Source organism: Leuciscus leuciscus (genome assembly GCF_965113295.1).
Source record: "Leuciscus leuciscus genome assembly, chromosome: 3".
Classification (NCBI taxonomy): domain Eukaryota; kingdom Metazoa; phylum Chordata; class Actinopteri; order Cypriniformes; family Leuciscidae; genus Leuciscus; species Leuciscus leuciscus.
This window is the reverse complement of record NC_138727.1, coordinates 44209149-44234224: the sequence shown is the minus strand read 5'-3', so window position 1 is coordinate 44234224 and position 25076 is coordinate 44209149. Positions and strand designations below refer to the sequence as shown.

The 25076-nt window shown below is 37.2% G+C and overlaps 2 protein-coding genes across 3 annotated transcripts in view; both read left to right on the top strand.

Annotated features, from left to right (window-relative positions):
• The window catches only part of arhgap10 (Rho GTPase activating protein 10), an 82778-nt gene extending 63057 nt beyond the window's left edge, over positions 1-19721 (top strand). The window contains exons 21-23 of one of the 2 annotated variants that reach the window (XM_082163225.1): positions 15462-15566; positions 16912-17003; positions 18577-19721. In XM_082163225.1, the coding sequence (XP_082019351.1) occupies positions 15462-15566; positions 16912-17003; positions 18577-18665 (286 nt within the window). In that variant the 3' untranslated portion in view covers positions 18666-19721. Of the gene's footprint in view, positions 1-15461; positions 15567-16911; positions 17004-18334 lie in introns of both variants that reach the window. The other variant, XM_082163226.1, reaches the window with a different exon arrangement.
• Positions 822-11280, top strand: LOC309494695 (uncharacterized protein; the record flags this gene model as incomplete). Its single annotated transcript, XM_082164109.1, has 11 exons — positions 822-869; positions 1086-1175; positions 2354-2428; positions 2647-2736; positions 3831-3889; positions 4824-4929; positions 5030-5095; positions 5183-5720; positions 7184-7330; positions 7415-7468; positions 9842-11280. 11 exons carry the CDS (start codon positions 822-824, stop codon positions 10093-10095), a joined length of 1527 nt encoding a protein of 508 aa, XP_082020235.1. The 3' UTR covers positions 10096-11280.
• Positions 19722-25076: the final 5355 nt, after the last annotated feature.

The window sequence follows — 25076 nt, the reverse complement described above, 5'->3', positions numbered from 1 at the left end:
TGAGCTAGCTTGAGTGGCTATCAACATGTCCTGCTCATTAAGCCTCAGGCTAAAGAGGTGGAGGACAGCAGGTAGAGATGAGGACAGAAGTAACATTGCGAGCAGGTCAAATTTGGTAGTTTTGTTTTTAAAATGAAAGCTAGCTAGGTTAAGTTGAGCTGTGGCTACCGCATGGCTTAATGAGCAGGGCGAAGCTAGTTAAAGCCTTAACTTTTACTACAGACATTGTGTTTGTTTTATAGAATTAAATATTTTCTTAGTAGCCCAACATTATTTTGTTTAAATATGAAGTTGCAGTGACACAGGAAGGCTGTGATATCATTAATATGAGTACTTTCAGGCCATTAAATAAATGTAATGTGTTTATGATGTTCTGTTAGTGTACTAAACCTGTAAGATAAATTAATTGGTACCATAGTAACCAACCACAATGATCAATATACAAAACATGCTGTGTGTAGAGTGTTATTTAAAAAAAAAAAAAGTTAAAAACAGTGTTTTTATATTCTTGACTTTATTTAACTAACTTTGTGAAATTGTTAGTTCTCATATAAGAAATGCTTTAACCATAGAACATTTCACATACCAAAACACTGTACATTTTCCATCAAGCTTCAGGTGGAACATGATTTTTATAGCTTTTGTTAGCACCACCTAACCAGCACACCATAGATGATACTGACCATTACAGAATGTAAGAACAAAAACAATGAAGTCATCAAATGCTGTGTTCATCAGAGTGTAGTTTTCATAATCCACGGTCTACAATATATATATATATATTTTTTATACAGGGCCTTGATGATGAAATGTCTCCAAAGATGTGTTGTACCACAAATCCCCCATCCACAACTGATGATACTGAAGAGGTATGTCCTCACAAAAGATAGATTTTTATTAATGTCTTGCACTTGATTGTTAATATCAGAAAAGTTGTCAGTGAGTTTTAAAGCAAGGTTTTCCTCTGTCTTTCTGTCAACACTAGAATGGTTTCTTTTTTTATTCAGATGTCAAATGTCCTCTCTAGTGTCAGGCTCCCAGGACTTTCTCTTTATTGTCCTTTGTCTCTGTTTGATCTTCTACAGCTGACCACTGAGAGCAAGTGCATCCATACAGCCGTCAGCCACCCGAATCAGACTAGTCCAGAGCTCGGCCCACTCACCAAGGTTGGAGAGGTAAATTAAATTTGATGTACAACTTATTTGTGGCAAAATGTTAAATATGCCAACCTATTTCAATATATATGTGTGTGTGTGTGTGTAGTCACCTGAGTAGAACATGCTTTATGTGGACAGTCGCCTGAGTAGAACATGCTTTATGTGGACAATGGAATGGAAGGACAGTCAGTATAATATCTGAGTGTATGTGTGTGTGTGTGTGTGTGTGTAGTCACCTGAGTAGAACATGCTTTATGTGGACAGGCGCCTGAGTAGAACATGCTTTATGTGGACAATGGAATGGAAGGACAGTCAGTATAATATCTGAGTGTATGTGTGTGTGTGTGTAGTCGCCTGAGTAGAACATGCTTTATGTGGACAATGGAATGGAAGGACAGTCAGTATAATATCTGAGTGTATGTGTGTGTGTGTGTGTGTGTAGTCACCTGAGTAGAACATGCTTTATGTGGACAATGGAATGGAAGGACAGTCAGTATAATATCTGAGTGTATGTGTGTGTGTGTGTAGTCGCCTGAGTAGAACATGCTTTATGTGGACAATGGAATGGAAGGACATTGTCTAAACATGCTTTTTCAAGCTTCAGTCAGTATAATATCTGAGTGTATGTGTATCAAACACTGAACCCCACCCAAACATGACTTGGGAGGTCCATACAGTTTAGAGGGTCCCGTCCCCAGAGGCATCACTTTGGTTTTTAAGAACACTTGGACTGCCTGCATTGGATCTGTATGTTGGTTTAATGTGAATGCTAAGTTGTTTGGTTACATGTAATGGAAAGGCACCCATTCAACAGCACTGACGAAAATTCATGACAAGATGTCATTTAAAAGAATCATAGCAAATCTTAGAACTATAGAAGGACTAACACCTCACTCCATGTAAAAGCTTAGTCAATTATTCTAGAAGTGCAATCATTCTACGAAGTTGGCTGACAATAGATAAACAACAAAGTAATCAAATGCTGTATTCATCAGTGTAGTTTTCATAGTCTACAGACTGTAGTCATGTGGCCTGTTCAGTGACTAAAGAACCGTTTCAGAGACTACATGTTTTCCACAAAACACTCACTGAAATACAGCCATGATATCTTTTCACTGAATGCTACACAGGGAACATCTTGTCTTCAAGATATTTATTATAATTGATCTTTTTTTGTTGTTTATTCTTTTTTACAGGGCCTTGATGATGAAATGTCTCCAAAGATGTGTTGTACCACAAATCCCCCATCCACAACTGATGATACTGAAGAGGTATGTCCTCACAAAAGATAGATTTTTATTAATGTCTTGCACTTGATTGTTAATATCAAAGAAGTTGTCAGTGAGTTTTAAAGCAAGGTTTTCCTGTGTCTTTCTGTCAACACTAGAATGGTTTATTTTTTTTTATTCAGATGTCAAATGTCCTCTCTAGTGTCACGTTCCCAGGACTTTCTCTTTATTGTCCTTTGTCTCTGTTTGATCTTCTACAGCTGACCACTGAGAGCAAGTGCATCCATACAGCCGTCAGCCACCCGAATCAGACTAGTCCAGAGCTCGGCCCACTCACCAAGGTTGGAGAGGTAAATTAAATCTCATGTACAACTTATTTGTGGCAAAATGTTAAATCTGCCAACCTATTTCAATATATATGTGTATGTGTGTGTGTGTGTGTGTGTGTGTGTGTAGTCACCTGAGTAGAACATGCTTTATGTGGACAATGGAATGGAAGGACATTGTCTAAACATGCTTTTTCAAGCTTCAGTCAGTATAATATCTGAGTGTGTGTATCTAACACTGAACCCCACCCAAACATGACTTGGGAGGTCCATACAGTTTAGAGGGTCCCGTCCCCAGAGGCGTCACTTTGGTTTTTAAGACTGCCTGCATTGGATCTGTATGTTGGTTTAATGTGAATGCTAAGTTGTTTGGTTACATGTAATGGATAGGCACCCTATTAGTTATACTGGGCTACATGAAGTCAGCTCCAGGCACTGAGGCTAACCACAAATTCTCCATCTACAATTTAAAAATATGAAGAAGGTATATCTTCATATAGGATATGCTTTAAATAAGCTGCATTCAAACATTCAAAGGAAAAAACTAAAACTCAGATAATATCTACAAGGGCTAATTTCTGTACAAACCTTCAATTTCAATCTCATCCAGTGACTTCCCCTGCATGCTGGAAAGGTTTCCTTTCTCCATTGACAAAAGGAGTTTGGAAATCTTAGCCAGTTGTGTTGTGGGAACTGGTAATCTGTAGAAGTCGCGGTGAACACAAATGTGTTCATCAGTGTAGTTTTCATAGTCCACGGTCTACAATATTTTTTGTTTGTTTTTTCCTTTTTACAGGGCCTTGATGATGAAATGTCTCCAAAGATGTGTTGTACCACAAATCCCCCTTCCACAACTGATGATACTGAAGAGGTATGTCCTCACAAAAGATAGATTTTTATTAATATCTTGCACTTGATTGTTAATATCAGAAAAGTTGTCAGTGAGTTTTAAAGCAAGGTTTTCCTCTGTCTTTCTGTCAACACTAGAATGGTTTCTTTTTTTATTCAGATGTCAAATGTCCTCTCTAGTATCACGCTCCCAGGACTTTCTCTTTATTGTCCTTTGTCTCTGTTTGATCTTCTACAGCTGACCACTGAGAGCAAGTGCACCCATACAGCCGTCAGCCACCCGAATCAGACTAGTCCAGAGCTCGGCCCACTCACCAAGGTTGGAGAGGTAAATTAAATTTGATGTACAACTTATTTGTGGCAAAATGTTAAATCTGTCAACCTATTTCAATATATATGTGTGTGTGTGTGTGTGTGTAGTCACCTGAGTAGAACATGCTTTATGTGGACAGTCGCCTGAGTAGAACATGCTTTATGTGGACAATGGAATGGAAGGACAGTCAGTATAATATCTGAGTGTATGTGTATGTGTGTGTGTGTGTGTGTAGTCACCTGAGTAGAACATGCTTTATGTGGACAGTCGCCTGAGTAGAACATGCTTTATGTGGACAATGGAATGGAAGGACAGTCAGTATAATATCTGAGTGTATGTGTGTGTGTGTGTGTAGTCACCTGAGTAGAACATGCTTTATGTGGACAATGGAATGGAAGGACAGTCAGTATAATATCTGAGTGTATGTGTATCTAACACTGAACCCCACCCAAATATGACTTGGGAGGTCCATACAGTTTAGAGGGTCCCGTCCCCAGAGGCGTCACTTTGGTTTTTAAGAACACTTGGACTGCCTGCATTGGATCTGTATGTTGGTTAAATGTGAATTCTAAGATGTTTGGTTACATGTAATGGATAGGCACCCTATTAGTTATACTGGGCTACAAGAAGTCAGCTCCTGGCACTGAGGCTAACTACATATTCCCCATCTACAATTTAAAAATATGAAGAAGGTATATCTTCATATAGGATATGCTTTAAATAAGCTGCATATAAATAAGATACGCTATAAATAACAAAATGCAATAAAAGGGTAATCATATGTATGAGGTAAATTAAATGTCACATTGGTATTGGATTTAAAATGATTGGATATCGACATGTAAATATGAAATATCTTTCTGTCCAAACTATGTGGCGTAAATATAAAATATCTTTGTCCAAACTATGTGGCATAAATAAATACTACAATTAAATTTTTCGCCAACAGTGTCAAAAACACCGCCTTGTGTGCGCAACAGTATCCTCCTTGGACAAGTGTGTTCGTTGTGTGGGACCCGTATCTTCCTTCAAGTGGCTTGGCTATCGATGCAAAGGTTAGATATTTAGTGAATTAGTATAGAGTGTAATGTGTTGTGCTCTAACCACTTAAATAGACCTGCAGTGTTAACATTATTTTACTCAAATGTGTTCCAGTTTGTTCAGGGGTCTGGCATAAATCCTGCCTCAAGCAAATTAAAAGAGATGACTTTAGCAGCACAGGTGAGTATCTACTAAGTGAGTGTTGAACTTGAACTGGCTATAAGATTCAATCACCATGTCAAATAATTTGCTTTCTCACCAATTCAGGCGCAGCAGTCTCCTAAGGCTTCTGAGGATGAACTGCTGTCAGATCAGGACAAAATTCCACATCCAGAATTGGACCAAATATCATCTGATGATGCTGAGGACATGTCTGACAAGGAATACATACCTGATTCAGAGTCAGAATATGCTTTGTCACTACTTGCCAGTAGAAGAACTGAATGTGGCATTTGTGCCATAAATGTCTTCCTGTTTGCAAGACCAACGTCAATGAGCCACTACAGAGGACATGATTGTTTGCATGTTCATGCAAGCCAGTGTGGAGCAAAGCACCCTGAGTACCTTAGGTCAACGCAACTCAGGAAACATGTTGCCACACTCTCACAAGTCCTTAATTTAAAACACAATGAACTTGATCAGGTTGCAGATTTCCTGGGTCACGACATCCGTGTTCACCGCGACTTCTACAGATTACCAGTTCCCACAACACAACTGGCTAAGATTTCCAAACTCCTTTTGTCAATGGAGAAAGGAAACCTTTCCAGCATGCAGGGGAAGTCACTGGATGAGATTGAAATTGAAGGTTTGTACAGAAATTAGCCCTTGTAGATATTATCTGAGTTTTTGTTTTTTCCTTTGAATGTTAATTTATAATCATCTAGACTTGGCGTAGTCAGCATCCCTTTCCAAGAAAAAAAAAATCACCTTTCATGTCCAAGTATGAGTCGAGGACTACTATTCAGAAATATAAACTTAAGTCTACAGTATGGCTGGACAGTAATTCAAAATTATGTTTGTGTAGGTGCAGTCGAATTACTTTAAATATGAACCTAATATCAGATTGTGTAATCATTTATCTTATGTGCTCATGGACCACATTAAACATAAACGCAGGTATAATAGCTCAAAACTACTCAAGTAAAAATAGTTACTTTGCAAAAAGTGGCAAGTACAAAACCAAGTACTATCTTTTCCTTATTTGATGTGGCTATTTCAACCACAGATTTTTATGTCCAGCTATTTATGAGAGTTTTACCAGAGCTGTAAACTATTTGAGTAAATGTAATTAGTAACAGTACAACTACAAAGTAGCCAAAAAGTTATGCAATTACAAATTACATTTTGCATGGCACCTAACTTTTTCTGCAGCAGTTTGTTTTTGCTATAAAGAAGTGATATTTCCATCTAAGTGGCATTGACTGAACTATATCTTGTGCGTTTTGCCCTTACTCACCCAAACTTGTCAACAAGTCTACTTTACATGAATGCGAGTGCATTAGTAGGTGCTAAATCGCAGACGTTTGATTTAGATGAAGTCAGGACTGCAGCCAGTGATGAGTCCAAAACCAGCACATCCAGTGCAAGTAGACTTTGACTATTTAATTTGACTTAACATAATTTTTTTTTATCCACCATATTGACAAGGCCTTTTTGAAGGATATTGGTTTACGTGTGGCCTTTTTGTGCACTTGAGCTTAACTGAGACTTGAGAGTTTGTAGACGTTTAAATAGATAGTTCACCCAAAAATGAAAATTGTCATAATTTACTCACCCTCAGGTTGTTCCAAACTTGTCTTTGTTCTGCTGTACTAGTCAATGGCTGGCAAGATCTGCTTGGTTAAAAATATATAAAATATCTATCTATGTGTACAGCAGAACAAAGAAATACAGGTTTGGAACAACTTGAGGTTGACTACATGAAGACAGAATTTTCATTTTTGGGTGAACAATCCCTTTAAGAGGCTGTTGTGTCGACCCTGATTTATTAGACTATTGAGGTGTTCAGTTTTATTTAGATTTTAGAAAATAAACATGACTTCTCATTTTACAAATCAATTGTTTCTTATTTTCACCTGCCTGTCTCAGGTGTCAAGGACTAGTGCATCTTTGAGCCTAGATTTAGTAGAAGTAAAATACTAAAGTATTGTTAATCACTTTTACTCGTATTGGTAACTTGTAATAGAGTAATTTATGCTGCAAGGTATCTGTCTTTTTACTCAAGTATGGTTTTCAAGTACTCTGAGTTTTACTAATGCCATTTTCCAGATGAGATTGCGTTAAGTGATGCTGAAGACAGTGGGAGCGAATCTGATGACAGCAACACAGATCTCACCGCATCAGAGTTTGGAACTGTGGAGCCTATGGTTTCTGACTCTACAACCACAGAGCAAGACCATGACATGGGAGACTTTGGTATGTTAACTCAATTCATAGTCACTGCTGATAAAATGTATATTTTCCTGTGACAAAAGTAACTTGTTAAATTGTTTTCAACAGGATCAGTGTCATTTGTGTCGTCCACAGTAAGTGAGAGTGTACCTCCCTCTGAAGGTAAGATTCAGATTCAAGACGTTTATTGTCTATGCACAGAAGAAACACAGTGGTTTATACCCTACAATGAGATTCTTATTTTGCCCAACTCCCTTAAAGGGATACTTCACCATTTTTTCATATTAAACTGTTATTCCCTTAACTAAGATGAGTTGATGCATACCTCTCTCATCTCAGTGCGTGCACTCAATCGCTCTGGCGCGCGGCGACAGTTTGATAGCACTTAGCTTAGCCCAGATCATTCATTAGGGACCAAACAGAAATGAAGCTAGAAGCGACCAAACACCTCCACGTTTTCCCTATTTAAATACAGTTACACGACCAAGTATGGTGACACAAAATAAAACGTGGCGCTTTTCTAAGCGGGTAAAAAGGATAACTGTAGTGTATGGCGGAATAGCACTGGGAGCACTTTGACTAGGTGTAAAAAGCAGAGCCGGACAGTAACGGAGTACATTTACTTGAGTACAGTACTTAAGTACAATTTTGAGGGATCTGTACTTTACTCGAGTATCATTTTTGGGGAGTACTCATGACTTTACTCAAGTACATTTGAGAGGCAAATATTGTACTCTTTACTCCACTACATTTCTATCCATAACCGTGAGTACCCGTTACTTCTAAAAAAGAAAAAGAAAAATCTCGGAAACCCTCAATTTGTTGTTTCCCTCTCAAACGTGATTGGATTGTGTAGGCGCCACTGATTGGGACAGCCTATCAGCAATCACCTTCAGCTTTCCGCCAAAGGTCAACTCCATGGTCAGATTTAGATAAGAGACGAAACCATGGATGAAACAATGGATGAAGACGCAGCAGGTCCGTCCCGGGAATGTGCCAACCCGTGGCCCCACCTCGCCAGACTATTTCAATTTTCTGAACAAGTTAATGATAGTTTTCGCTTCAAGTGTTTGCTGTGTTTACCAATGTAAGCACTGTGGCAGTAGTAATGCAATATTTAGAAAATGTACTCTTGTACTCTTGATACTCAAGTACTTTTAAAAACAAGTACTTCAGTACTTTTACTTAAGTAGACATCTGACTGTAGTACTTTTACTTGTACTTGAGTAAAATTTAGCAAGGTGTATCTGTACTTTTACTCAAGTAATGAAGCTGTGTACTCTGTCTGCCTCTGGTAAAAAGTCACGTTGGTTCTAATGACAGAAGTGAGAGGGAGAGGATTTTTCAAGCGTGACTTTTTACTGCGCCAAGTCGAAGTGCTCTTGAGTCCCAAGTGCTATTCCGCCATACATTATAGTTATCCTTTTTACCCGCTTAGAAAAGTGCCATGTTTTATTTTGTCACCATACTTGGTCATGTAACTACTTGTGTAACTGTATTTAAATAGGGAAAACGTGGAGGTGTTTGGTCGCTTCTAGCTTCATTTCTGTTTGGTCCCTAATGAATGAACTGGGCTAAGCTAAGTGCTATAAGTGTCGCCGCGCGCCAGAGCGATTAAGTGCACGTACTGAGACGAGAGAGGTATGCATCAACTCGTCTTAGTTAAGGGAATAACATAGTTTAATATGAAAAAACGGTGAAGTATCCCTTTAACATTATTATGCACGTCTTTGTGATGTATTCAACTATCAAAATGCAAGAGTAATCTTAAAGAAAGAGATATAAATGAATAGCCCTAAATTTAACTCTACTGCATTTGTACAAAACATCTTGTCTGCAAGGGAGCATATACACTTACTTTATTATCAGGAAATGTATACTGAATTTGAGGTAAAAGTAAAGTTACCTCCTCCTCTTCACATGTTCTCTTGATTGCCCATGAGTATGTTCTATTAATTCTCTTTTTAGCAAGTTGGTTAAAAGACTAAAAATGAATTGGTCTTGATGACTGAGTCACAACATGCCACAAAATCTGGAAGATTAAGAGGTTAAAAGTAGTATTAAGCTGATTGTTACGTACAGTTTCAATATCAAGACTAAACTTTCAGACCAAGTTCCAACACTATTTAGTTAACCTTATGAAATCAGATTTAAACTGAGAATCAGACCTTAAACCCCATAGTCTTGGTTTCAATTAAAATACGGTGTGTTAAAGTACAATGCCAAAATTACTTAAGACACGTTACTAATTATAGTATTACTTACTGCAATTAATTCAAATAGCAAAAGGTTTGGCCACATAAATAGATGAACAGCAGACATTCTAATAATACTCCATATTGTCCGCACTCTAATGTGGGCTAGTAAAGTTGGTGAAATCACATCGAGTGAGACACCAACTGATACCCAAAGTGAATTAAGAAAAGTAAACTGCAATTTCTTGTCAACTGTGGCATTAACTGACCTCATGTTTTGATGGCTTAAACTGGACAACACATTTAGTGATCTATTCATTTTTGTTTGCCTATCTTCCAGGGAAGTATGCTGATGAGGAACATGGATCCAGAAGAGTGGCAAAGAAAGTGTGGTCTAAGGCTGAGGTCGCTGCAGTAATGCGACACTTCAAAGGTCATATAAGCAGGGGAAAACTGGCCACCAAAACTGAATGCAGTCACTGCAAACTGGTGGAAGACCCCGTGTTGGCACAAAGAACAGTGCAAAATATAAGGGACTTTGTTCGAAATAGAGGAATAGCTGCAAAGAGGCAGTCAGAAAAAGAAAAGATTTAAATACACTGACAATTGTGGTGGTGTTTCTATGTTTGTGTTAAAGGAACACGCCGACCTTTTGGGACTTTAGCTTATTCGCCGTATCCCCCAGAGTTAGACAAGTCCACACACACCCTTCTCATCTCTGTGCATGCCGTAACTCTGTCTGACGCACCCACCGCTAGCCTAGCTTAGCACAAACACTGGAGGTAAACGGCTCCAGCTAGCATACTGCTCCCAATAAGTGACAGAATAACGCCAACATTCTCCTATTTACATTTTGTGATGTGTATAGTCACAGTGTGTATGAATAACAAGGTCACATGATACACAGCCATCTTCTAACCGTATACATACTGGGAACTATATTCTCATAGAATTAACTATATAGAAGACGAAGCACTGCTGGCTGGAGTGATTAGCACAACCCTCTGAGCGAACTCTCTGCTCCTCACCACGGGCTTCTCAGGTCCTGCGAGCAAATCCTTCCGCAGTAGCAGTGCTTCGCCTTCTGAGAATATAGTTCCCAGTATGTATACGGTTAGAAGATGGCTGTGTCTCATGTGACCTTGTTATTTGTACACGCTGTGACTATACACATCACAACATGTAAATAGGAGAATGTTGGCGTTATTGTGTCACTTATTGGGAGCAGTATGCTAGCTGTAGCCGTTTACCTCCAGTCTTTGTGCTAAGCTAGGCTAGCGGTGGGAGCGTCAGACAGAGTTACGGCACGCATGGAGATGAGAAGGGGGTGTGTGGACTCATCTAACTCTGGGGGATACGACGAATAAGCTAAAGTCCCAAAAGTCCAAAGTTCCTTTAATGTTTTAAATAGAGGCCGTCACAAAAGCAAACTGTAAAACAGCTTTTATTTTATTTTATATATTTTTTTATTTTTTGTTATGAGCAACCATGGGTCTTTTGAAGTTGGGTAAGAATGACTTATTTTACCTTTTTTGCTCCATTCTCATTGTCATGGCACTGGTGTTGTGTGACAATCTATTGTTTAGCTCTTACAGGCTGTTATCTGGCTGTTAGTCAGTGTCACCAACTAACAATGGTGATGTTAGAGTTGTGCAATAAAATAATAATTCAAGTCCCATTAATGCTTGGTGGTGTCAGGTTAATGTGTATTTATGTTAATGTGTATTTATGTTAATGAGCAAGTGACGTCATTGTCCCTTTAAAGTCCCAATAATGTTTGTTTTGGTCCTTATAAGTCACATATTCTTCAAAAAGAGAACTGTCTCTATAAACCACAATAGTTTTAGGGTGGTGTGTATCACGCTCTGAAGGGTGTATCTGAAGTCTAAAGTGTCCTGAATTTTTTCCAAATTTTTTTGAGTGTTTTAATCTAACTCTCATAGCTCTAGGACCTCAGGAAAGGGTAGTCCATCTAAACCACCACCGGGCCTGTTTGGAGAAAAAGTCTGGCTAATCCACATAAACCAGTATGTGTGTGTGTGTGTGTGTGTGTGTGTGTGTGTGTGTGTGTGTGTGTGTGTGTGTGTGTGTGTGTGTGTGTGTGTGTGTGTGTGTGTGTGTGTGTGTGTGTGTGTGTGTGTTTGTTTCACATGGCAATTGCCAAAACCTTTACCAAGTTTTCAAAAATGCCTGAAGAGCACCAGAGAGTTAATCCAGTGTATCCACAATTGGCATAATTTAGAAAAATATTATCCATTTATACAAAAGATACACTCTACATCAATCTGTATTTGCATATATAGATCTGTATACGCTCTGGACTGCAAAAAAATGTAAAATTCGATTGATTGTAATTAGTCTGATACACTGATTTTTATTATTTATAATAATAATAATTATAATTATGTATAATACTGTATATATATAATTGCACGAATACATGGATCAATGGAAATTTTTGGAAAAACGTGGAAATGGTGACCAATTAATTCATTATTATTGAAGTTTTGTTTTTTTGTCATCTATCACTATATATCCAATGTTGCATGCACTTATTATAATTACACATTGTTTATCAGTAAGCAGAACTTAAAGAGTTGAATTGTTAAACACATTCGATCAGTGTTTGTTTTTCAGTTCTTTTTCAGTCTTAAATCGTTTTGTGCCTCTTTCAAGTAGGACATTTTTTGAGGATCAGAAAATAAGACATAAGATGCAATTATTTGCTAAGTGCTGTTTTTAATAGCTTAAAAATGAGCGTGAATTTCTTGCTGTGGCTTAGTTGTAATTGTAAAAGCATTTTTGGGGTGAAACCATTTCCCTGTGGTTCTGCTGGTTGCCAGGGCAACCATACTGGATTTATATTTATAATTTTTTTCTCCCACTTCATTTAGCTTTTCTTTTGGAGTTTGACGATTCAAATTCACCTTGTTTTGAAATGTGTGAGCGTGAACGGTATGTATCAAGCAGTGTGTGTGGTGTGTTAGCTGGGATTCATGCGGCTGGTGTGAGTTGTGTGTGTGTGTGTGTGAGGCTGGTGTGAGGTTAATGAGTGGATTTGCTGCACTGCAGCGCTGCTAGAGTCTCATGCTGATGTGCAGCAGCTGAGGACTCACAGACCCACTGCAGAGTCATAAATCACCGCATCTCTCTCTCTATCTATACATACTGTACACATATATCTCTTTCTCTGTTCCTCTGTCTCTCCTGCTGGACTATGCTTCTCCTCATTTGCCCCTCTGCTGCCACTATCCCTGCTTCTGTGAGTCCTTCACAACTCCTCACCTTCAGCACACACACATTCCTCGTCTCCATTATCTTGAGATTCAAAACCAGCGTTACCCAAATATAATTAAGAGCATGGCCTGGTTTTAACTGTTATCTGGATATTCCAGATTTAAGTGAAGCTCAATTTATGGCATGTATAATATACATAATTAAGAAAACAGAAGTGAAAATTAGAAGTACACTGTGATTTAAAAGATTGGTTGGGTTCAGTAAGAATTTTATTCAGCAAGAATGCATTAAATTGATCAAAATTCACAGTAAATACATTTATAATGTTACAAAAGATTTCTATTTGAACTCTTTCCCCGCCATTGACGGACTTTTCCGGCTTTCTGTGTTTTCAGTGTTATACGGTAGCGCTATTATACATCTTCTGAAAGAGTACTGAATCTCATGATCAATACATGCGAAGAAGAAGCAGAGACCAGCGATATCATATGTTATCATATGCATATGTAAAATAATGCGATCGTCAACATTAAACCGCATATACATTTAAACTGCCTAATGTTACTGAATGAAATGTCGACCCAGGACGAGCTACAGGACTGTGAAGCTTTGGGGGTGTTGATGGACTCGATCTACTCCATATGTTTTGATCATCGTTCTTAATCCCATCTGGATGTACAGTAGTCTTTGACAAAAACGTGATTTTCTCATCTTTTTGCTCAAAATGTTGCTTTTTTTATGAAACTTACCCACATTCAAGTGGTATATTGCACACACATTTATTTTGATATTGTATGTCAGCAATATTATATTCATACAGCAAAATATTCTGGGGGCCATGCAACTTTTGTGAAAATGAACAAAAACACTGGTGGTGGCATTTTTTTTAATTTAAAAAAAAAAAAAATTTCTGGTTTAAATAAAAATTGGTTTTCACAAAAATATTAAGCAGGGCAACGGTTTTCAGCATTGATCATAATTCTTGAGCACCAAAACAATTAGAATATTTTTTTAAGGATCATGTGACATCTGGCATAATGACATTTGCCAATACAGGAATAAATAAAACGTTACATATATTAACATATTAAATAGTTATTTTAAATTGTAATAATATTTCACAATATTACTGTTTTTGTATGTTTGATCAAATAAATGCAGACTTTGTGCTCATAAGAGACTTCTTCTTACTGACCCCAAACTTTTGAACGGTAGTGAAAATTGAGTCGGACTAGGTTTAAAGCCACAAGACCTAAATATTATGTGAGCTAACATTATTCTAGTCAACCTTGTCTGTGTAAAGTTTCATCCAATCATCCAACTTTGTCGACTTCCATATAATGTCTGTACAAGGATACAAAAATGTGACTTCCATGTCTACATGGGGCTGAACAGGTGGTTTGCCAGACTTCAATGTGACTTCAAGTGTCTTGAATTAGCAAAGAACAATTTTTTTTTTTTTTTTTTTTTTTTCTGATGTCTGCCTTCGTTCATATGGCTGACATTGGAAACAAGCTAGACAAGCCGAACACGAGCGGTCAGCTATGCTCATTACCTGACAACTGGCATCTGTTAATGTGCTGTGCAAGCAACATCATTTTATTGATTATGTTATGCTACTTTAATAACATGTACTGATTAATCGATTTAAAAACGTTTTTTTTCAGATCAAAAATATTTTGGCCTATAATTTAGATTTATGTATTTAAATTGCATATAAAATATTTGGAATACACAGTTTAAAGAATGATATTTATGTTATAGTATGAATAAAACTTGTTTTACATGTACAATAACCAGGTTTACCAGATTATCATCAATAAATCCAATATATGTAAACCAGTTTCATTCGTTTTAACGAAATTAATCTTGTTTGTTCCACAACTTGCTCTGTCCAAACCAATTTCATACTTTTCAACTGATTAAATTGAATTGTTTTAACAATTAACTGATTTGCTGATTCTAAGGAGTTTGAGTAAATACGTATTGAAAATATTAAGTACTATATACTATATATACTATATTAAGTACTATATTACTAGTATTATTTAAACTCAAATAGGTGCATTTACTTACTATGGATTTTGTGTGTGTGTGTGTGTGTGTGTGTGTGTGTGTGTGTGTGTGTGTGTGTGTGTGTGTGTGTGTGTGTGTGTGTGTGTGTGTGTGTGTGTGTGTGTAGTCAATAGTGTATTTCATGTTGATATTTGCAGTGCATCTTGTGCAGTGCCTGATCCTGCTGTCAGCTATTGCGGATCTAAAGTGCTCATTTGCATTATTTGCATTTTCTAAATCCTTCAAATTCTTGGGGACGTTGGGCAGTTTTCCCCATAACCTTCACTTCTCTAACCCTCTCTGAGATTGTGAGACTGTCTGAGCTGCACAGCCTCTCTTAGAATAATGATGAAGGGGTTTGTATGGAGGAATATATGCAGCAGAATGCGTATCTGTTGTGTCTTTAACCCCCTTTTTTGTGTGTGTTGTGTTTATATGTTTTGATGTGCATAAATAGACAATAAGTTCTTGTACAAACTTATTTTTGTACAAAAAGTAGCTTAGAAGCTTTAAAGTATGCAATCTGTGGATTTTAACTAAATCATATCAGTCCAAACCTGGGTCACTATTTGTTTCTTCTACTTACTGGCAGTATTTCTAAAATAGGTGTCTTTTACTTTAGGAAAGCATTACAGTATACATTTTTTGTGTCACTTTTTGTTCCACAGGATATGCTCTGCCACGGCTTCATGGATGAATAATGCCTCCCCTGCCTCACTTACACCGGTGAAACCTGGATCAGTAGGAAAGGAAAAGAATAAACCTGAGGAAAGGTAAGATGTAAACACACTTGTCCCTGAAGAACATGTATTATACACACATCCATTCTCATAGAATGTAATTAATTTGTTCCAGTCTGTTGATTTAAGTGTCAGGTTGGCCGGTTTTGGCTCAACCTTTATCGCATATACTCTCTCACTGTCTCATTGATTCTTTCACTCGCACTCCAAGCTCACAGCCTCAGGCTATTAACTCAATCACACATGCATTCATGCAAAGACGCAAAGTCTTCATCTGTCATTGTTTAGCCTCCGACTCACACACTCGCCAACTTTTCCTTTCCTCTGACATGCCGACACAACTGTACTCTCTCTCTCTCTCTCTCTCTCTCTCTCTCTCTCTCTCTCTCTCTCTCTCTCTCTCTCATCTCTGCTTCCTCAGCTCTATTTGTGACTCTACACCTGTACACACAAATGCACACACACGCACATACTTTCTCTCAGTCTCACACTTTCCAGGCAGGGGCCATTGCAATGATCTATAGTTCTGATCCAGACACAAAGATGCATTAACTTTCCATCGTATAAAATGAATGATGCCCAATGGCAGGTGATCAGACTCATTCAATTTAAAGTCTTTTAATCTGTTAAAAAGCTGTTGGAAAAAAATGACTGACCTTCAGGAATGACGTCTTTGTTATGTTGCAGTTGCAGACCTCCTGCAGTAACTTCTGGATTCTGGGTGTCTGCCTGGGTTGTATATTAACTTAAGGGCACGTTGTTCTGAGACAATATATAAAACATACTGCAGACTACTAGTGAAGAGAGTCTAGAGCACATTGTTGCTATATCTTCTTCAATAAGCGCACATTGTTTCTAATAAATGGTTATATTTAATAAAATCTCAAGTCATTAAGTTTTTGGAATCAAAAAAGTATTTAAAACCATTGGACATGATTGACTAAAATTGCTCTTTGTGAGTACAATTACAATTTGTATTTTATAAGATTATTGAAATATGTATGCAGTAAGTATAAATGTTTGGATAAATCATGGAAAAGCCATTGAAATGCATTAAAAGGTGTGGAAACGGTTCGCTGCTTTGCAGAACATGCTCCAAATTTTGGAGTTCTAAATGGCAGGATATGCCTGGATGCTGCCCACACTTGCTTGAGAATTTCTCTCTGTTTGAATCATATCTACTCTTTGATGACTATCATACTTCTCAACTTCTTCAAAGCTCAGTTCTGGGATTTTTACGGACAGATGTTAATCACACAGACTTCTTTCAGTGATAACTTCGGCTGAGTCCACTTTACAGATAGTTGGAAAGTCGTGTCCTAATCCCCACGCTTCCGAATAGCGAGAGATCCACTAACTGATTGCCTCCATTTTTCAGTGTCACCCTCATGAAAGCCAAGGCTGTGTACCCCTGTGAGGCTGAACACGATTCCGAACTCTCTTTCCAGGTTGGCGCAATCTTCCATGACGGTAAGTGTTAACGTTATCACTGCCACAGGCACTCACCCGAATCCACAGACATATTGGATTTGGTGGGTCCTACCAGCAAAAAAAAAAAAAAAAAAAAATCTGATCTTATATCAGCATAGGTGGAGGGAGGAAAGTGGGACAGGGTGTAGCATCCCCTAAAATCAATTCGCATTGAACGAGACAGAGCTAGAATGACACGAGGAAATAAAGGCTATCAGAGCTTAATCACTGTCAGAGCTCCTGTTTTCTGAAACTATTCTCAACTACTTCAGCTGAAGCCTCTCAGCTGTCTTGCTGAATTTGAGATACAATTGAGATGATTTTGAGCCAAATCAATGGAACCAATGGAATCAAGTGATTTATTTGTTGTTATTGTTGTTGTTAACTGGCTTCCCAAATGATATGACAGATTCCTTAAGTAACATTTTGTTACATTTATTAAAAGTTTGTAAAAAAGAAAAGAATATTAAACCAGATAAATAATATTGCTCAACTTTGTTAAACCAGCAAAAACATTGGTGGTCAAATTATGGGCATAAAACATGAAAGCCAAGAAAGGCAAAAAAACGTAAATATATTTTGCTAGACATGTCTTATACTGTACTCTTGCTTCCTGCAATAAAATAATGAAAATATTGGATAGAATTTTTTATTCTGTCTGTTTTCTAGTCAATTTGTATAATTTGTGATTGTAAATGTGATGTTGCTAGCACAGCATCCGCATGTTCCTTTTTCATAATTTTTGTGTTTTTCACAATTTTTCTGTCATTCACTTGGACTTCCTTCACGTCCCATTATTCATCAGAGTGTTCTAATACATTACATTTATTGAAATGATAGGTTGTCCTTCGACAAATCATAGTAACTAACTGTACGGGCATCTCGCTGTTTGTTCAAGCAGGCTTGCACAGGTTACCGGTCAATTGTTCAGTATTTCTTTGCCAGTATTTCCTGGCTTATGTCTAATACAGCATTCAGCATCTTCAGTATGCAGTGATAATTAACATTCACAGTTATTAGTATCCTAAGTTTAGACACAGACTTTCAAATTATTCCCAGAGCCTCAGTACCCTTGGATTGAATCATCGCTGCGCTCATCTAAAAAATAAATAAATAAATAAATAAATAAATAATAATAATAATAATAATAATAATAACAACAATAAAAAAATAAAAAACTTTCCTCCCATTATTCACAAATCTCCCACCTCTTCTGTGTTTGTTTATTAACACTTTGGCTATTAATAATTCAATCATTCTATTAGCTTAATTTACCACATTTTCCAATTTTCCCTTTTTTTATTTTTTTTTTTTTATTTTTTTTTTATTAGCACAGTAAATGCTGAAAAAGCAAACTTCATCAGGGCCTGGCTGTATCTCTCTTTTTTATTTTTATGTAAACGTTCCTAACTCCTACCCATTGTGGTGTGTAGTTGACATTCATCAGCCATGCTAACCATCCACATAAGAAATGTCTTCCATCCGATGAGGAATTCTTGCTTGTCTGACGTGCAATGTGACAGAAGAGCTGCAGTAAGACTTTTACCTGTGTGTCCGTGGTTTTGCTCTGCAGTGACACTCTCCAGGGAGCCCGGATGGCTGGAGGGTGTGCTGGAGGGAAAGCGAGGACTCATCCCTGAAAACTATGTGGAGATACTGTAACTTCGAAAAGAAAAACCCTCTTACTTCTCTATACATGGTATCCATGGTCTCGGCGGCTCTTTCACAATGGCACTGCTTGTCGCTCCTCCATCCTTCTTCACACTAAAGACATTGAGAGAGAATATACTGTATCCAAAAACACAGATGTTGCTAGCACAAGAGTTAAGTTCAAGTATAAGCTAAGAAGTGCTATATACATATAAAGAGCCTGCACTTTTAAAGTTTGGAAATGTAAATATAGTTTTGCCTGGGAGAGTATTCGTACATCATTGTGACCGTTTGTGTTGTCTTCTTTTAAAATGCATGTCATGATTTTAGTAAAGTAGTTTGAGTTGTTATGCTTTAGTTTCCTCAATACGCAAAGATACCTTGAATATCTTTTCTATTTAATATTAGTAAGGGCATGTAATGATGTATAGTGGTAAATATGAGGAAACGTGTCGAGTTATAAAAGTGCAGTGATCATTATCACTTTGAAATAAACAGTTTGGCTTCTTGGAACACTTACTAGACAAAACTATTGAATATTGAAATTGATATGTGACACATGCGTTCGCATCGAAGTGCCTTAAATTTATGCATGGCATGTGTGACGCTTTTCAATAACTCGAACAGAGCAACCTTTTTTTGCTAGTCTGTACATAGGTTATAATGTTATGTTGAAGAACAGACCGGTAAATAAAAAAAAATAACCCATACAATGACTTCAAATTAAATATTGCCAAAACTTACATCGGTGTTGTGTACATAGAATTATGTTTGTTCAAGGACACTTAAAAGCAAAGCACTTTCCCTCTCTTTTAAGTGGTTAAAAGTTTTAAAGACATCACTCACACAAAGACCTTTAAAATGGCAGGACTTCACTGATGTTTAATGAGACCATTTTCATTTTTCTAAGAGCCCTTGTTCCAAGGGTTCATTTTTGTGACTGATTGTAACGGCGGTTATTTAAGACAGTGATTTATGACCTCTGCAAAGGTCTTGGCATTGATGTAATTTTTGTGATGTTGACTCTCTTGTTGATCAATGTTAAATAAATAAAGTGTTTTATTCTTATTTCTTGGGTTTTATTTCTATTTATATGTCAAACTGTGTCTATAAATAATGTAAGCCATATGCTGCGCACTCTCTGGACCCCCTAATGTGCTTTCTGAAAAATAAACTAAAACATTTGTTAAATGAAAAATAAAGTAACATTGTGTGTAGTTTATTAATGCCAATTAACTTAATTGTGTGGATGTGCTCTCATCAAGGTTTAAAAGACTGTCTTTTTTTTTTTTTTTTTTTTGGCTTCTGCTGAAAAACTTCAGCTTGAATAAATTCAAAACTATTACTTTCCTTCTCATAAATGTTTGCATTTGTTTAATATGAATTTTGCACATATGAATGATAAACAATAGCCACTTTCACAAATGAAACCCGTTAAATTGCAGTAAAAATAGCTGGATATATTTTCTGGTGAATGTACCACATCTGCTGTTCACACATGCAGTGTCTTTCCATCATTTATCTGTTTTGCTACCATTTAAACAACAGCACCAAAATGCCATTAAAACTTGCTGATGCATTTGCCGGAAATCCATTTGGAAAAAGAAGCTCTTTCGTTTCAGTTAAGGTTGGTTATGTTTCGTTAACACATTTTGTTTTAGTATCTGTCCCATTTAATGACATTTCTTTCCACAATATAAAGATGACTCATGGATGTTGTGATAGATTCTTAAGATCTTTGGGATTAGCTCAAACTCTAGATAGATAGATAGATAGATAGATAGATAGATGATAGATGGAGAGAGAGCTAGATGGAGAGAGAGCTAGATGGAGAGATAGATAGATGGAGAGATAGATAGATGGATAGATAGATAGATAGATAGTGTCACCAAGTGTCGAATCACACTTTCAACATATATTTAATGATTTTCCATTGTATGTAAATGAACTGTTGTCTATTGCATTTAGGGTATACTGGCTTATTCTCTCTTCTACACACTTCTAGCCCTGGAGCTGCAGCTTTTACATTGAACCTCTCCCCATTAAGTGGATTAAATCCTCATTTCCTAGCAGATTTGGACTGCCTCCTCATATATATTGGGCTTGAACTGTAGCACACTCCAGTCTAGGTCCTTACCATACACTGGATGAAGTGCTTGAAAACAAGCTATTTGAAATAAAAATAGACTATTTTGTTGGAGCCACAGTGCAGTGGTTAGCACACACACACTGGAGTTTCTGGGTCTGGCTTAGGTTATTTCCTGTTCCCGTTCCCTTGTATGATCGTACACACATGATATGTGGACATTTCCTGCAGCATAACTGTAGTTTGTTTCAGTGCACTTAAAGGGATTTTCGAGGTTCCTGATCCTGTCAACATAAAATGTCATTTTACTTCTGTAATATAATAGATTCTTTAGTGAAACAGTATATTTAAAAGTGTAGATCACCCAAAAAAAATTTAATTGTCATCATTTATACACCCTCATGTTGTTCCAAATCTGTATTACTTTATTTATTCTGCGGAGCACAGAATAATTTTAAAGAATGTTTGTTTCCCATACAATGAGACCTATATAATATATATAAAAAATCTAAACATCTTGTTTTGTGTTCCAGAAGAAAGTCATACAGGTTTGGAACAAACTTAAATTTCAAATCGGCAATAAAATCGGTTTCATAAATGTTGTTTCTTATGCTAAAAAATAAATATGCCCATGTGCAGTCCTAGCACAAGTCTTGGGTTTCTATGAGAACCAGAGCTTCTAACAACAGCTTCAGTGATGAGATAACTTTACTCATTTGCAATTGGCTCTTTTATTTGGAAGGCGGGACTTGCATTTCTAGAGCCGCCATATTGCATGTTGCAATTTCTTCCATTCAACAAGAACACTGTCTTGGTGTATATATTGTGTACATGTCTTTGGATTGAATCCAATCTGATTTCACATTCTGAAAGATCTGTTTATTTTAACCGTAAACATTGCAATCTGATTCACATATCCGTTTGCATGTGCATTACATGTATTCCAAACAAAACAGTGCATACATACAGTAGTCCTCATTTGTTGTGTTCAGAATCGTGATAATGTCACCGGAGCTACCACAAGTATAATTGTAATTTTTGCCATGATGACATATTATCAATATTTAGTAAATATTCAGAAAATAGTCCGATTTAAGGGTTTACATGCTTTTTTACATGCCCCCCGGATTATTCGAGGTCTACACCATCCCTTTCAATCGGATAAAACTTTCATTCAGATTCAGATCGAGCTCAAAATTAACATTTGACGTGTTAAAAGTACTAGAAGGCTTTTCAGTTGGATTGAGCCATCAATCTTGGTTGCATGTAAATGTAGCTATTGAGAAATGTAAGTTGAGTTACGAAGTTCATTTTTGGGTAAACTATCCCTTTACTGAGAAAAAGAGGAACTGATTGGACTGATTGGATTTTGAAAAGTGATCTCTTTATGCCAGGTGGTCGAGTGAAGGGGTCAAAAAATAAGAGTTCTTGGTAACATCACCCAAAAAGACAAGTCATTTCAGAGGAAGATAAAAGATTACAGACTAAATTTTGTCTTTGAAATTATGTGCACTGAAACACATAAAAAAAGTAAACAGGGTAATTTCATGTAGAGTGAAGTATAGTCACAGCCTCTGTCTAATTAGCTTACAAAGCACCTCCGGACTTTGCCGTGTGTGTGTGCGTGTTGTCACACTTCAGTGCACTGTACACATCATTAGCGCGCAAATGTCTTCCAGACTGCTGTGAGATGTGTGCCCCTGAATGGGTGTGTTTGAGTACCACGTATTACATAATTATCATGACATGGCGGAGTCACAGACATCCAATAACTAATAGAGCAGATGATAGGACGAGACATGGGAGCGGGCTAAAAATAGGCGATGTGTCGAAGAGCCGGGTGCTTACATAATCAGATGAGTCCGAGCTAATGAGATGGGCAAACTCACCCTCCTGCCATCCCTGTCCGCTTCATCTCACTTTCTCACCCTCTGGCTTTTTTTTTTTTTTTTTTTTTTTTTTTTGTGTCTCCCTTTCACTTCTGTTTCCTTGGATGCCGTTTAACCACAAAGTTACCCATCTGTCCATTTTTTTTTTATTTAATTTTTTGCATGGTCATGAGACCAAATCCCTATTTGAACCGTGTTGCCTGCTCCGCTGTCTCTCTGCCTTTAAAGAGTGAGATGGCGCAATGCAGCACTGCATCTGATCTCAGATGTAGATGATGCTGTGTACTTTGGTATTATCCACCAAACTCTGAATGTTTTCATTTCGTTTCCTCCGGCGCATTCGGTTTGTGGCCAGCATCTCCTCCCTCCCCCGTGTTTTGTACTGTACCGTAAAAGATACTACACTTTCTTTGTGCTCTTTAAGAATACTCACATCATGCTGCCCTGGATGCAGCTATGTATGAAATATAAGCAAACTGTTATGTTTTTGTATCTCGGATGAATGAGACAAAGAAGGTGGGACATTGAAAAACAAAACTGAAAAGGATTGAATGTCTGCGAGCAGAGAATCTGGGGCACAGAAGCCGCCATGTGTGAAGCCACAGCCCTGAAATCTGCCTGATCCAATAGATTCTGTTTATCTGGCAGGACTACACAGCTTGCGCTATTGGCAATCTGTGAGAGATTTGGAGTGGGCTGCGGATTTGCGCAAAAGAGCAAAAGTAATACTGTCTACTCTCACAGTCTGGCAAACAAGCACATTTTTTAGATCGGGCTTCTAACGAGGTTAATGGCGAATTTTCTCTCTGGGGACGTGGAGGTGTTACATTGTTAATGCTTATGTTCTTTGTCAGAAGATCTTGCTCTCTCGTGCTATTTTCCGAGGATTTTTTCCATCACTGCTGCACCAGTAAATACAGACGAGACTTGCTGTTTTCCTACTCATATTACCATAATTACTTACTGCCTCATTCATGCTCACTTCCCCAGGAGAAACATAATTTTCTAAAACTGAAATCTGCCACAGATGTTTGAATTATGATTTGGTCACTCAAACTTATTCTCCTGTTTTAGTGTGTGTTCTCTCTCTCTCTTTCTCTCTGTCTCTCTGTTTTCCACTGGGCTTTGCCACATACTGTATCCAGGTATTTTTTTATTTTTTTTCATCCATTCCCTTTTCTTCCTACTGCTGCTGTTTCTTTCCACTCACTCAACACCCACTCAGATGTCTGCAGCATCCCATGATCTAATTCACTGTCTTTCTACTGTTATCCACCTACTGTTAACCTCTAAATATTTAAAACATCTAGAAGAAAATACATTAACACATAAAAATAAGATTAAATTAATTAACATGAGTTAATGCATTAGACAACATCAACTAGCAATGAACAATACGTTGTCAGCATTTTAAAGTCACCATAAAATCAAAATTGTCTGTAGCGCTTTTGACCTTTTGCTTTTTAGATACACTGTATAAAGGAGCCCCCTAAGTTCTTAATAAACTTTGTATTTTCCCATTTGTTGTGAGCTAAGTGTGGTTATTTACTCACTTTAACTTAATTTTTGTAGCTGTGATTTTTACTACTTTCCTTGGGTCCCTTAATCCTAAAATGTATTAAAATACACATTAATGAATTGGGATTTTAATATTTTGCTTATGTTACTAAAGTTTTAATAATACCCCTTTTTTAAAAATTAATACACTGAAAAAAAAAAACGGTATCCTGAACAGATCAAGTTTCAGGTGGTTTCAAAATGTAAAATAAAATAACGATTATATAAATAATCAATAGGAATGTTACAAATTCACAGATCAATCCCAAAAAGATCAGTTTCATATATTCACTCTTTGTAAATATTCCTTTAGGTATATACAAATATTCCTAAATGTATATACACCTTTAAAGTTGAGCCATTGATCCAACCTCTTTCTTAAAACTCAAAGGACTCTTTAACCAAATAATAAGCTGCCAATATGAGCTCACCCTTCTATTAACTCAATATGAAAGTCTCAATGTTAATACTGCAGGCCTGTTTGATGCTGGGATCCATTCTGGTCAAAAAAATAAAAGAATGCTTCACTCAACAAGAAACAAACATCTTCAGTAAGAAGAGCATGTTTTACCTCCCGATATTAGATGTCCATAAATCGCGGTGATTTCCTCAGAAAAGCATTTCCGTTAACTTAGTCAACCCTAAGACACCATCAACTCTTCCTAAACCTGATCACTTTTCTTCTGATCAATACCGTGAGCTCATCTGCGGTGCCATAAGGAGATCTTTTCCTTGCCATTCTACTTTTCAAATACTTGTGCATGTATGCCTGGTAAGGCACATTTAACCTTACACACTCAGACTCTGAGGATTCTGAGGAAGTGGTTTTGGGGGGTGTTTTGTCTAAGTTGTGTTTTCTTGCCTCTCCAGCATTCTCACAGACTGTCCAAT